This window comes from Monodon monoceros, unplaced genomic scaffold (assembly GCF_005190385.1).
Source record: "Monodon monoceros isolate NGI ecotype Baffin Bay Population unplaced genomic scaffold, NGI_Narwhal_1 Super_Scaffold_11, whole genome shotgun sequence".
Lineage (NCBI taxonomy): Eukaryota > Metazoa > Chordata > Mammalia > Artiodactyla > Monodontidae > Monodon > Monodon monoceros.
The window spans coordinates 8,254,813-8,270,031 of NW_021703767.1; the positions used below are offsets into that span (position 1 = coordinate 8,254,813).

The 15,219-nt window shown below is 41.7% G+C and overlaps 1 protein-coding gene across 8 annotated transcripts in view; it reads right to left on the reverse strand.

Moving 5' to 3' along the window:
- The window catches only part of TTC3 (tetratricopeptide repeat domain 3), a 140,193-nt gene that overhangs the window by 103,506 nt on the left and 21,468 nt on the right, over positions 1–15,219 (reverse strand). For all 8 annotated transcript variants that reach the window (XR_003792285.1, XR_003792286.1, XM_029213875.1 and 5 more), the window contains one exon: positions 3,980–4,034. Coding sequence is in view for 4 of the 8 variants with exons in the window: in XM_029213873.1 (XP_029069706.1) it covers positions 3,980–4,034 (55 nt within the window). In the remaining 4 variants the exon portion in view is untranslated. The remainder of the gene's footprint in view (positions 1–3,979; positions 4,035–15,219) is intronic.

Below are 15,219 nucleotides of genomic sequence, written 5' to 3' on the forward strand. Positions count from 1 at the left end.
AAATTTTTTTTAATTTAAAAAGAAAGGAAAAAAAAGATACACAGTGGCAAATAAGCACGTGAAAAGATGCTCCACATCATATGTCATCTGGGAAATGCAAATTAAAACAATAAGATACCACTACACATCTATTAGAACAGCCAAGGGCTTCCCTGGTGGCGCAGTGGTTAAGAATCCGCCTGCCAATGCAGGGGACACGGGTTCGAGCCCTGGTCCTGAAGATCCCACATGCCGCGGAGCAACTAAGCCCGTGCACCACAACTACTGAGCCTGTGCTCTAGAGCCCGTGAGCCACAACTACTGAGCCCGCGTGCCACAACTACTGAAGCCCATGCGCCTAGGGCCTGTGCTCTGCAATGAGAAGCCACCGCAATGAGAAGCCCATACACTGCAACGAAGAGTAGCCCCTGCTCGCCGCAACTAGAGAAAAGCCCTGGCGCAGCAATGAAGATCCAACGCAGCCAAAAATAAATAAATAAATAAAAATTTTAAAAAAGAACAGCCAAAATTCAGGACACTGACCATGCCAAATGTTGGCAGGATGTGGAGCAACATGAACTCTCATTCATTGCTGGTGGAAGTGCAAATGGTGTAGCCACTTTGGAAGGTTTGGCGGTTTCCTAAAAAACTAAACATATTCTTATCGTATGATCCAGCAACCGCACTCCTTGGTATTTACCCAAAGGAGTTGAAAATGTATGTCCACACGAAAACCTGCACATAGCTGTTTAGAGCAGCTTTATTCGTAATTGCCAAACCCTGGAAACAATCAAGATGTCCTTCAGTAGGTGAATGTATAAATAAACTGTAGTATATCCAGACAAATGTAATATTTTTCAGTGCTAAAAAGAAATAGCTATCAAGCCATGAAAAGACATGCAGGAACCTTAACTGCATATTACGAAGTGAAAGAAGCCAATCTGAGAAGGCTATACATTGTATGATTCCAACTATAGGACATTCTGGAAAAGGTAAAACTATGGAGACAGTAAAAAGATCAACGGTTGCCAGGAGTTTGGGGGGAAGGATGGATCAGAGGATGTCAGGGCAGTGAAAATACTCTGTAGGAACCATAATGGTGGAATACATGTCATCACACATTTATCCAAACCCATAAAACGGGGCACACTTAGGGAGTGAACCCTAAGACAAACTACGGACTTTGGGTGATTATGATGCATCCACGTAGCTTCATCAGTTTTCACAAACGTATAGCCCTGTTGGGGGATGCTGATAATGGGGGAGACTATGCAAGCATGGGGGCAGGGGACTTACAGGAAATCTCTGGACCTTCCTCTTAATTTTGCTGTGAACCTAAAACTGCTCTAAAGAAAATAAAGTCTTAAAAAAAAAAAAGAGTGAATATTTTGTGTGATAAGCTAAGCCAGGAATAAACATTTCACATAAAGTCCTCAATGTAATTAAGAAAGTTTTGAATTTAAGATATATGAAAGATAGCATATGTACTGTGTATATCTAATGGACGTTTCGAAAGAATAAACTGGGAAGGAGGCAATATTCAAATGATTAAGGGTGAAAATTTTCCAGAAATGCTGAAAGACATGAGTCCTCGGATTTTAGAAGCCAAGCTATCCCAATTACGATGAATTTAAAGAAAATTCCTCAGACACATTGTGATGAAATTGCCAAACGTTAAAGACAGCGAGATCTTTAAAACACCCAGGAAAAGAAAAGATTACTTACAAAGGAAAAATAGCAGACTTGTCAACAGTGGCAAAAAAAAGTCAAAAGAACGTAGACTCAAACATCTGCAAAGAATATTATACCCTGCTGAATTATTATTTAATAACTGGGGTAAAATAAAGCCATTTAAAAAAACAAAAAAAGAAAGTTTTAGTATACTTTTTCTAAGTTGATAATAGATTGAAATAGCAAAAGTTATCCCTGGAAAACCAGTATCATGGTCTAGGTTTCAGTATTATGAACTCTGTCATCCATTCGTTCCATAAATTAACTTATACGGCACCTGCCAAATGATCAGCAGAGATTATGTTTCAAGTACAACAGCAACTTACAATGAAAATGGCAACAAGCTCACCACCTTCAAACAGAAGCATATCCAGTGCTGGATTCTCAATTCTATTTTGTCTTTCACTTGCAATGACACCTTGTAAAAGTCACTTTACCCTTCTGGGACTCAATTTCTTCATCTATAACTAAGGCATTTAAAAGTGAATCCAATATTTGGAGGCAGAAGTCCACCCGGAGAATTTTATAATCCCCCGACTCTAATACACTCCTAGGCCATCTGAATCACAATTTGGGGGCTCTGAAATCCTATGATTCTATTCACTCTGGCTTATAAACAAATATGTAAACACTTTTTAAAATCTATAAATATTGGTAAGCCAGTTAACTCATTTCAACCCATTCATTCAACTCATTTATTAAATCAACAAATACGGACTATGAGTGCTTGCTATGTGCCAGGCAGCCCGTCAGGCAGTCCAGATTCAGAAGTGAACCAACCAACCAAAAAACCTGTCCTCAGGGAGCTCACAATGTACTGGAGCACATACAAAAAGCAACACAACTTAAATAACATATATCATATGTTCAATAATGATAAATGCTAAGAGGAAAAAAAAGTAAAGCAAAGAAAAATAGCAAATGTCTAGGAAGGGGCGGGTTTTGCATTTTAGTAATGTGGTCAGGGAAGGTTTCACGGAGAAGAGAACTTTCAGCGAACAATGAAAGGAAATAAGAGAGCTAGCTCAGGCTCTGGGGAAAGGCACTCTAATTCTAGGCAGAGGGAAGAGCAAGTACAGACTGGGAGTGGACCTGGCATGTGTAAGAACAGTGAGGAGGCCAACGGGCCAACAGAGTGGACAAGGGAGAGAGCAGCAGGAGTGAGGTGGGAGAAATAACGGGTGTTAAAGACAGGAGGCTGGTCAGATAGATCCTAGTAATAACTTTGATCAAGCGAAAGAACCATACTCATCCACTGCTTTATTAATGTATACTTAGGTTATCTGCAGTTCTGTGCCATTAAAACAATACCACAGTGCCCAATCTGGTACATCTCACCAGGTACACATATGCAAGAATGCTTGTGGGGTACACACCCTTGGAATCAATCACGGCATACGCACATCGTAGTGCTCTCCAAGTGGGCTGTGACAAATTCACACCCCACTGGTTTATTGAGAGTTCCTGGTAATAAACACACTACTGATACTCAGGACTATCGATCTCTAACTTTTGCTCATCTGAAGGACTCAACATCACATTGTTTTTCACTTGTGGGTGTACATGTGGGTCTGCTTGGAGGCTATTAGGCTCTCTCTATTAGGTTTCTATCTCTTTACAGTTTTAATTACTAGGAAACAGAATATACCTTTTTCTATCGCCCATTCAGGTTTCCTCATCTCTGAAATGCTTGTTTATTTCATTGGCCTGTTTTCTACTGGGTTTCTTATTTATCTTTGTTCTTTGCATATTCTGAATATAAATCCTATCAGTTATATATGTTCTATATATGACAAACTATCTCCTCCCAAATTATTTCCTTCATGGTGTCCTGACATACAAAAATTTTAAAGTTTGAGATAGTCGAATTCATCAGTTTTTTCCTTCACTGACCTCTGCATGTACGTTATTTAAGAAATCCTTTCCCAGCTCAAGGCTATAAAGCTAGTCTCCTACAGCTCCTTCTGGGTTTTAAGTCTCATTTTCCACAGCCAGGTCCTTAATCCATCCAGAACTTGTGGATGCTGTTACCTCAACCCTAAGGGATGCTCACGGCCCCTAGGGACTGCTGTCTTCCTCAGACACATGTGGCCCTTACTGCTGGGCTGCATCTCCTCTCTGATCATGGAAATGAAGATTCCCCTGCCACATTCCTGAGCTCTGCCTAATTTTATCCAGCATTTTTACATACAGATTTACATTCTGTAAACAGATTTTTCACAAAGTTGTACGGCACTATTTGTCCAATGTAAATAAGAAAGAAACCTACCTTTGTCCAATTGTTCTTCAGAATAATAGCTCTCTTTCCATCACCAAGTGCATTTCTAAAAAAAAAAAAAAAAAAAAAAGAATATTCAAACTAAAGGCATTATATATTGTATATCTATTTAGACTATAATTTTCCATATATAATCTAGTTTTTAATTTTTTTAATCCACATAATATATGTCCATTATAGGAAATTTGGAAAATACAGAAAAGTAAAACAAAGGGAAAATGTCACCCAGAGTCACAATCACAATTACCCAGAAACAGCTACTTTTAATATTCCAGAGTACTTCCTGCACACAACTATTTACATCTTACCTATGCCTAACTTCTTGTTATTCTTTGTACGGTTTTTTTTGGTACTATTTTTGCAAGTCAGCAAGACTTCTGATCTCGGAAAATAAAACTTCCAGATCTTTCACACAACACATCGGCTAAGCTATAGTGGACAGAGCATGAAAGTTGGGATATGAGATGGGGATTAAGTCCAACTCCATCACTAATTCTCACTGGGGCTGTTAAGAAGTTATTAACCTCTCTGGGGCCACTTTCTTTTCTGTAAAATGAGGCTAATAACTGTGTTCTTCCTGTTTTCAGATACTATGCTAAAGCACAGTGCTTTGTAAACTGTCAAGTACTAAGGTCTAACACCTAGTCTCAGTTTCCTGGCTTCCTTACATTCAATGACCTCCTCCTCTACCCCAGCTCAGCCACCCACCACTGCCCTCCCAGGGAACTTTATCACCACTCAAAACTGTTCAAAGCCCAAAATCACTAATTCAGGCATCCCACTCTTTCCCCCATAACCTAGCTCCTTCTATCTTACTTGTCCAACTATTCCTACTATCTCCTCAGGGTGCCCAACGCATTGACTTACCCACTTCCTCTTTTTTTTTTTTTAACTTCCTTATTTATCTAGCTTAAGATTCGTTGGTTCATCATTGCATATTCCCATGCATACAACTTCTTTATACTTCTTTGTCCCTATGTTTACATCTTGCTCTATGGCAAAACCCAACACTGGATCAACCCTGCTTCCTGCTTTCTCCATGACTACATCTAGGGAGCCAAGTACTGCGGGAGAAAATTACACAGCAGAGCACACAGGTAGCACTACTACGCAGGATTCCAACAACCCAAAGGGGCCTTCAACACTGTTAACCAATTATTTCAGACCAAATCATTCTCTAACTTTGTAAAATGGTCCTTTCAAACCTTATGTCCTTTCCTCAAACTTCCAACTCCCCTTTCTCTCAGCAGATGAGCTCTGCTTCTATTTCAATGAGTAAACTGGAGACATCAAAGAGAACTCTCTCAACTTTCTACAACCAAACTTAAAGACAAACCCACATCTGGCCCTGCCTTTTCTCTTTCACAATAAGTGTCTTCTTCTGGGCTTCCTTGGTGGTGCAGTGGTTGAGAGTCCGCCTGCCGATGCAGGGGACACGGGTTTGTGCCCCGGTCCAGGAAGATCCCACATGCCACAGAGCGGCTGGGCCCGTGAGCCATGGCCGCTGAGCCTGCGCGTCCGGAGCCTGTGCTCCACAACAGGAGAGGCCACGGCAGTGAGAGGCCCGCGTACCACAAAAAAAAAAAAAAGTCTTCTTCCTTATACGGGCAATTTCTCCACTTGTGCCATATAACTATCCATCCTTACAATATCAATTATCCCTTCTCTCACCTGTAAAATTACCCATTCCTTCTCAAGAATCTACCCCATCAATTTTTTTTATTGTGGTGAAATGTACATAACATACAATTTACCATTTGAACCATTTCAAGTGTAAAGTTCAGTGGCATTAAGTACATTCACACTGTTGTGCAACTTCCTATCAACTTTTAATATGCTCAGATCTCTCTCATCTTTAAAAAGCAAATAAAAAAAATAAATCTTAAACCCTAAGCAAACACTGTTGGTAATCTACCCAGCAGCTATCCCCTTCCTCTACCTGATTACTAGACTTCCTTCGTGAGGCTCTACCTCACTACTACAAGATTTAGAGATAATTCCTTATTAGTTTAAACCAATCATGGCAATCCTACTCTCCTTTCCATTGACAGGTTTAGGGGTAGTCATGTGACCCAGACCTGAAGTGACTTATCACTCTTAAAAAGAGATTACAAAAAAATAAATAAAAGATTACAAAGAAGAACAAAACTAGGTAACTTACCTATCAGATAGCAATACCTACTAAAAGGCCAAATATACTTTTCTTTTAATAAAAAATAAAAAGCTATCTAAAGATAGATGATCTAACAAACAGAATAGGATATAGAAATCAGAAACAGATCCTTACACAGTCACCTGATCTATATGACAAAGATGACACTGCAGTGCATGGAGAAAACATACTCTTAAAAAATGGGGCTGGGTCGGCTGAAGGGGGTCTCTTCGGTACCCCTACAACTAGTGCAGAGCCTGCTATGTAGAAATGCTCACTGGTTATACATTCAAAGAATGAGTGAATGGATGAATGAATAAATGTGTCCTCCACATCTACATGCCTGAGGCAGAGCAGAGGCAGCAGCACAAAGAGGGTGGGGGGCTGCGAGCAAGTGGAGAAGCTAAAAAGGCTTCCTCCTCCCCCTCCCCCTCCCCCTCCTCCATCCATCCACCCATTTCTTGTGCATCTACTACATGCCAGGCACTGTGTTATGGACACAATGTGGACAAGCTGGACACGGCCCTGCCCTCTTGGGACTGACATTCTAATGGGGAGACAAGACAATATGGGAACAAATAACTAAGTGATTTCTAAGCCACATGAAGACTACTGAGGTGGAGAGAGTGAATTTTCAGGAAGAAGGGTCAGGGCAGGCTTCTAGAAGGAGGTGATATTTGTGCTGAAACTCAAATAAAGGGAGGGAGGGAGCCCTGTGATACCAGGGAAGAGCGTCCCAGGTAGAAGGGACAGACAGTGCACAGGGTCTGGGGCCCAAAGCGGGGCAAGCAAGCAGAGGGGAGGGGGTGACAGCAGAGGCCACAGAGGTAAAGAGAGGAGGGCGTAGGGATGGGAAGGGTTCCTGGGTTGGGGGCCTGAGGACCTGAGAGGGCTGGAGGCGAGGGCAGAGGCCTGTCGGTCTCCAAGGGCAATGCTGACGGATTCGGGGCAGCAAAGAGAAATAAGGCTGTCTCATCAGAGCTGGCTTTGGAAGCCTCAGGGCCAGAGGCAGTACTGGGGGAGAGGACCAGACCCAGGGGAGGGGGCTCCAGAAAAGCAGCCCAAGAAGCAACGGATGGGCAGGTTTAAGGAGGTGGGTTCACTGTGGTGGGAGCTCAGAGTAGGGGATCCTGGGAAGCAGAATTAGCTGCAGGCAACGCCAGGATTGCAGAGAGGTGAGAAGCGGACTGATCCCCACTCACAGGCTCTCCGAGGAGCCTGGTGTGGGAGTCGGGGTGTGGGGAGGGCCCTATTCTGGCCTGGTCCCTCAGAGGCAGGGCTGCAGTGGGAGCCCTGCTCGCTTGCCCTGGGATAGCAGCCCCACCAAGGCTGGCCCTGGCGTGGGGGACGGTCTTGGGCCCAAGAAAAAAGAAAAAAAGAAAAAGAAGGAAAAAAAAATGGGGCTGGGTCAACTGGACATTCATATGAACCTTGAACCCTACCTCATACAAAATACAAAAACCAACTCCAAATGAACAATAGATTTAAATACCAAAGTTAAAAAATCAAGCTTTTAGAAGAACAAAGAACATTTTGTAGAGTAGGCAAAGATTATAATCAGAACACAGAAAGTGCTTACCACAAAGGAAAAAATTGATAAATTGTACTATATTAAAATTACTACTTCCACTTGCGAAAAGAAAACATAAAGAGCAAAAAGGCAAGCCACAGAGTGTCAGAAGGTATTTGTAATACGTATATTTGACCAATGACTCATATCCAGAATTTTTTTTAAAAAACCTCCTACTAATGAATAAGACATTCAACCCAAAAGAAAAAAAAAATAGCAAAAGACTGAAGATTCAAACAGGCACTTCACAAAAGAGAATATCTGAACGGTCAATAAGCATGTGAAAAATGTTCAACTTAAATCTCCTATATCAACTTAAGGAAATGCAAATTAAAATCACAGCACTGTATAACTACACATCCAGCAGAATGTCAAAATGAAATGACACAAAATAAGAAGTGTTAGTGAGGATGTGGAACTAAAACTCTCATATGCTGCTGGCAGGAGTGTAAAACGATACAACCATGGGTGTGCTTATGTTCAGTGTGCTACAGCTGAACATAAGCACACCCTCCTGTCCCAGCAGTGCCACTCCTTCATTATATACTTAACAGAAATGAAGACATGTGTTCACAATGACACTTATCTAAGTCAAGTGCTAGAAACTACCCAAATGCCCATCGACACGAGAATGGATAAAATGTGGTATATTCATGCAATAGATGAACACTTTACAACTACATGCAACAATATGGATCTCAAACACAACGCTGAAAACCAGACATAAAAGAGCACATACCACATGATTCTGTTTATATTGCACAAAAGCAGGCAAAACTAACCTATGGTGTCAGAAGTCAGGACAGGAGTTATCCTGGGGGGAGGATGTGGGTAGTGACAGAAGGAGGAACAGGGGTGACTTCTGGGTTACTGGGGTTGTGATCTGGGTGCTAGTTACGGTCGTTTGGTTTCTGAAAATTCAACCTATACACTTATGAACTATACATTTCTCAGTGTATGTACTAAGGTTTTAGTTTTGAAGATTACAACAGTCATCCTTCTGCTGGAGGCTGTAACGTCCAGTGTGGTATCTGAATTACAGTAGCCATCCCGCCATCCTGAGGGGGCAGCTTGAGGTCCAAGTCATACAGTGGGGCTGGAAAAAAAAAAAAACCTAGGTCTTTGATGACATAAACACACAACCTTAGAATCACCTTCTTCTGGAACTCCTGAATAAGGTAAGTTTTCTTCACCATTTAAACCAGCTGAATAAGAGACTTCTGCTATTTGCAGCCAAAAAACATCTTAATGCAATGGCAAACCTCTTCTGTTCCTCACTGCCTCTCTCCCAGAACACCTTTAACGGCTGCCTATGCTAGCTGGCTCCATTTCCTCACTCTCATTTCTCAACCCACTCCAGCCCAGCGTCTGTTCCAAGCTTCCCACTGACTGCTCTCCCTATGGTAAAAGAGATCCATAGAACTAAATCCAAATTCCAAATGGCTTCTCAGCAACAGGCAGTGCTGGCTACTCTTTCACTTGCTTCCATGATCCCACACTTACTTTCCTCCTACCTCTCTGGCCACCTCGTAAACGTCTCCTGTGCAGGTTCATCCTTCTCTAACTGGCCACTGTTAGTGTGCCTCAAAGCTCGGTCCTACTTCCTCTTCTAATCTCGACCCTGCCCTCTCTAGACTAGCGGGTCTCAAACCTGGCTGCACATTTGTACTACCTGGGGGGCTTCTAAAAGCCCAGTGCCCAATTAATTCAATCAGAACTTGGACTGTAGCCTACAAAACCCTCCTTGGTCTAGCCCCTGACAACCTCTCCCCCTCCTTCTCTGTATTCAGACACACTAGTAATTCCATGAACACAACATGCTGTGCTCGCTTCGGCAGAACATAAACCAAAATTGGACTGCAACGTGCTCCTTCCCACACTGCTGGTCCACTGTCTAGAACACAGGGACTATGTCTGTTTTTGCTCATTTCTAACATACCAGTGTTTAATGTTATTTATTATAATAAACAATACTATAATACCTATAATATATAATATTATATTGCTATTATAATTATAATCACATTTTAAGTATATTTATTAATATATAAATGTATATTAACATTTTCGTATTTACTAGCATTTGACCACATTCGTCTATGAAAGCAGAGTGGGCGGAGTAAATTACGTCATGTTACTGCTCATCCAAGTCACTGTAGCCCAGGGTCCAAACACTCTGGAGGGCAGGCCTGACTTTAGCAGCAGCAATACCCTGCACAATACATCTATGAAAACAGGAAAACCCCAGAGATGCAACCGAGTAGTAAGTGTACTGGACAGAGGGTAAGAAACAGACCTCTAGCACAGATGCTCCAATTTATTACATGTTACATGGGAAAGTGTATTTCAGATTAATCACTAGTGAGCTCTCTCCTCTCCTAAACCTAACTTTTCCCCGAGGGAATAATAACTTATCTAATGGTGGGGGAGAGGCATCAATCATATGGGGCTTAGCCTCTTCTTTTTCTTTCTTTGGGACCTTATCTTAAACAGCAACATAACACCAGATTCCCTTCTCCTCCAAGCTTAAAGTTCACGAGGGCCCCTGTTACCTGGTTCTGTCTGTGACATGGGTAAACTAATAATAAGTCACTTGGCTATCAGACTTAAGGCCCGGTTCTCCAACAACTGTATTAGTAATGGAGGCGAGACTGCATCACCAATTGTCTTCTGCTTCCATCTCTTAGGTAATTCTGGACTTGGGAGGGGAAGGAGGTGCCATTAACTGACTCTCTCAAACCACAACATATAAGTATGTAAGAACTTTGAATACCACAAAAGAATTACTTCTCCCCCTACTGTAAATCATCACTTTCAGGGCCTGACCAGACCACAAAGAAGTAACAATATTACTCCCCAAGGTTCTCCATCTTACAATGAAACAACAAAAGCAGGATACAGATATAATGTCAGTTACTGTCAAATATGCAGTGACTATTAACCATTGACTGAATAAACACATACATTTTAAATCAAAAGTTAGTGTCTGGAATTAAAATTACATATGCTCTTTCATCCAAGTAAAATATACTTTTATCAGGAATTTATCCTACATATATATATATACTTGCATCTGAGTGTAGAATGTAAGTAAAAGGATATTCCTGTATATAATTTTTAAAACTGGAAATAAGCTATATTCTAATACAAACTATTTCACTGAGTAAAATACTATGCAGCCATGAATAAAAACTAGGGTAGATCTCTATATTCACCGATATGCAACAACTCCAAGATTTAAACATTAAAAGCATCAAGACGTACAACAGGGTGTATAATATGCTCTTACCCATGTTAAAAAAAAAAAAAAAGGACATATACCTTAGACTGAACAAACAAAATGCCTTATTCTGATTTATAAAAGCAACTTCATTTGGTTCAATGTAATAAGTGCTAGTATAGTCATGAAATATCAGTATCATGGAAATACACAAGGATCTAAAAGAAAGGAATTAGGGCAGGGGTCTCAGCTGGGCAAGAGTTTTCAGCTTATCCTTTAGTACTCAACTTTTTATGATGTGCATTTGTTACTGCTTTTTAAAAAGGGGATGCACCCCAAAGAAGACTGAAAAAATAACTCTTTCCTTCAAAAGGAAATTCAGCGGGCTTCCCTGGTGGCGCAGTGGTTGAGAGTCCGCCTGCCGATGCAGGGGACGCGGGTTCGTGCCCTGGTCTGGGAAGATCCCACATGCCGCGGAGCGGCTGGGCCCATGAGCCATGGCCACTGAGCCTGCGCGTCCGGAGCCTGTGCTCCGCAACGGGAGAGGCCACAACAGTGAGAGGCCCGCGTACCACAAAAAAAAAAAGAAAGCAAATTCAGCAGCTTTTAAGCAAAATAAAGAGACAGCACAAGTAAGAGAAAAGAGTGAGGAAAAATTCACCAACCAACACGTACACTAAAGCTCCCCACATACACTAAGATTTTTGAAATTCTCACAGAAACATACAATTGACTTGATTTACACCTCGGGCCTCAGAGAAATTCAGAAACACACACACACACACACACACACACACACACACACACATCATTTAAAGTCTATCCACCTGCTATTAATCACAAGTTGAGAGCTAATAGGGAATATCATATAGATATAGACTTTATATAGAAATATATATTTAACTATCTATATAAGTATAGATAGTTAAATATCAAGTTTTAAAATTCCATCGTTTGGGGCTTCCCTGGAGGCACAGTGGTTGAGAGTCTGCCTGCTGACTCAGGGAACACAGGTTCCAGCCCTGGTCTGGGAGGATCCCTCATGCCGCGGAGCAACTAAGCCCGTGCACCATAGCTCCTGAGCCTGAGTGCCACAACTGCTGGGGCCTGCGTGCCTGGAGGCCGTGCTCCGCGGCAGGAGAGGCCACCGCAATGGGAGGCCTGCGCACCGCAATGAGGAGTAGCCCCCGCTCGTCGCAACAAGGGAGGGCCCGCGTGCAGCAATGAAGACCCAACGCAGCCAAAAATAAATAAATAAATAATAAAATTCCATCATTTTCCAAAGTAAATTTTTTAAAAAATCCAAGGCTTGCCCCTTTTCCAATTACATTTCCCATTACACAATTTATCCCATCCCACCAAAGAATTCAAATTTTCACGTATGAGTCCCAAAAGAATGAATTAAACAGTAAGCCTAATCATATAGCTTGCAAAATCATTGTAACTATAGACGCTATAGATGCCTGATCGCTTTTTCTAGATTCCCCTCTAATCTGAAAATTTCTAATTACTTCAATTAAAACCATCACTCTACAATGCCCTCTAACTCTCAAATTGTACTTAAAAAGTGAACTTACAGAAGATCAGAATAAAAAGGACATGTCACCCCAGCCAGGCATTCTGGGATACACTGCACACATTCCTCAGCTTGAAGGATTCAGTAGGGAGAAGCAGTGGCAGGAGGGAGCATATTTCTACCACCACCCCCAAGCCCAACCCCATTCCATGTGCTTCCCCAGGGCAACATCTGCTGACCTGGAGGTGCACACCTCTGGAGAGTGGTAAGGGTTCTTTCTGACTCCAGGCCTCCCCTATACCCATCCAAGGGTGGCCAGACTTACAAGTATAGGCTATTACAAGTGGGGCTATTCGGCATTAAAACCTCCACCACTCTCTGACCATTTCTAAGTGAAGCATTTTCCCCACACATACTTCACCTCAGGTTCCCAACCATTGGTCTTAAAATACTTCTATTTCTCTCCTTTCAAGATTACTTTCCACTTATTTTATCCTTAATGTTTGGTGTTTTTTCCTTTTTTCATCTTATGTGCATTTTAAATTACACTTTGTGTTATTTAATCAAATATACATAAAAGTACAGAGAATAACATTAAGATAATCAACACCCATGTACCAGCTTAGCAAGACCTTAACATTTTGCCATATTTACTTCAGATCTTTTTGCAGAGGTCTGTTACAGCTGACACCCACTGTGAACCATTTTTCCCAGCTGCAATCCTCTTCCCTCCCTCCCTCCCTCCCTCCCCAGAGATAGCCACTCCCCTGGTGTTTAACATGCCCATGCACTTTAAAAACATTGTTAATACATACTATGTATTAATTATGGATATGCATATCATTTTCCACATTTTAAAACATCATATAAATGGCATCATACCGTACAAATCATTCTGCAACTTGCTTTTTCACTCAACATTGCATTCATTTTAACTGCTGCACAGAATTCCATTGTATGAATATACCATAATTCATTTTATCCATTCCCCTACTGATGGACTTTTAGGTTGTTTCCATTTCTTTACTCTTAAAAACAACGCTCTAATGAAGGCTCGTACACATCTTCTTGGGTAGCCCAGAAGCGGGCGGCAGAGTACGCACATCTTCACCTTGCCAAAAGGCTCTCCACAGTGATTGCACCAATTTACACTTTTCTCCAGCCGAGTATGAAAGTTTCCTTTGTTCCACATCCTCTCAAACACTTGGTGTTATGAGGTTTTTAAATTTTTGCCAATCTGATGGGTACGAAAGAGAGACTCACAGTTTTTAATCTGCACATCCTGTAAGGACAATCATGTTTATTGACCATTTAGACCATTATTTTAATTTTTTTCAACTTTCACATTGCCGTTTGATTCTATCATCACCTTATGGTGATTAATAGTAGAGACTCTGCATCCAGGCTGCCTGGGTTCAAATTCTGGCTCCATCACACCCACCTAGTGTCTGAGGACACTGCTTGACCTCCCCAGGTCTCAGGTTCCTCATCTATAACGATAGAGCAGCACCTACCTCACGGGGTTGTGAGGGTTTTATGAGTTAATACACGCAGAATGCTCAGAACAGTGCCAGGGAGGTCGGATGCTTTACCCTCAGCTGTTCCTGCAGCTGCTCAGCCTGATTCCCATAACGGACCTACCAACCCTCAGATGTGAGAGCTTCAAAACATCTCAATCCTGGTAACCCAGCTAAATGGCATGGGTCCTCCTGAGTCAATGGCACGTCTGAATCACTGGCAACATGTTCTTTTCTGAAGTCATATCAACTACTCATTTGGTCAGGAGTTATGTGTATTGCAGGTTCAGAAAACATTATCCCTACATTACTGAGCAAGTCATATAAACAATGAATGAGGTGGGAACAACAGTAAAACCAATGTGGCATAATGCTTCTGACATTAAATAAGCATCCAGCACATATTGGTGATTGCCTAATAAGGAAATGCTGCTGACCTGCCTCTAAAGAAAACTTCATTGGTGTTGAATCACAAACCTAGACTGGCAGGGAAGAGGTACAAGGATGGATGCACAACCCTGCTCTTGACCTTGACCTCACCAGGCTACCTGGCTTCTATACTTCTACTTTGATGCACCTCCTTCACAGCAGAGTTTTAGCAGGATCCTGCTTGAGTGTCTAGGATTCAACACTCACGAAAGAGGGCAGAAACCCCTGGTTTGCCTCTCAGCTCCCAGCGATCCCCTATGCAGAGGGGATGACCTTCCACCCAATCAAGGTTTCAGATAGGCGCCTCGATTTTCACAAGAGGCTAGCCAAGTTGCCCAACCTATTCATCCTGAAAGCATACAGATTGACCTTCAAACCGCGCAGAATATCTGCAATTCTGGACCTAGCCAGAGGCAATAATCTAAAGACATTTGCAGCTCATTTCTTGTTAGAACCAGTTGAGGACAGTGGTATAGACGGAAGACTGTGTCAAGCCCATCCATTCCTCTAGACTAGATAGCCTCGGTTTATCCACGGCTTAAGCCATCTAAAAGCTGCATAACGTTAATACAGCGGTATTCTCCGAGGTGGTGATTTTATTTTCTTCTTTTTAAACTCTTGTATTTTCCAAATTTTCTACCATGAGAAAGTGTTCTGTTTATAATAAAAGAAAAACATACAGGTTATTTTTAAAAGCTTCATACTTGGAATATACTATAGTCCCCACTCCCACCTCCCAACGTAAGTGCTTTCCCTGAGCAACAACTGATATCATATTCTCCGCTTTCATGAGAAAACTTAATGAAAAAAATTATTTATGAATCCCC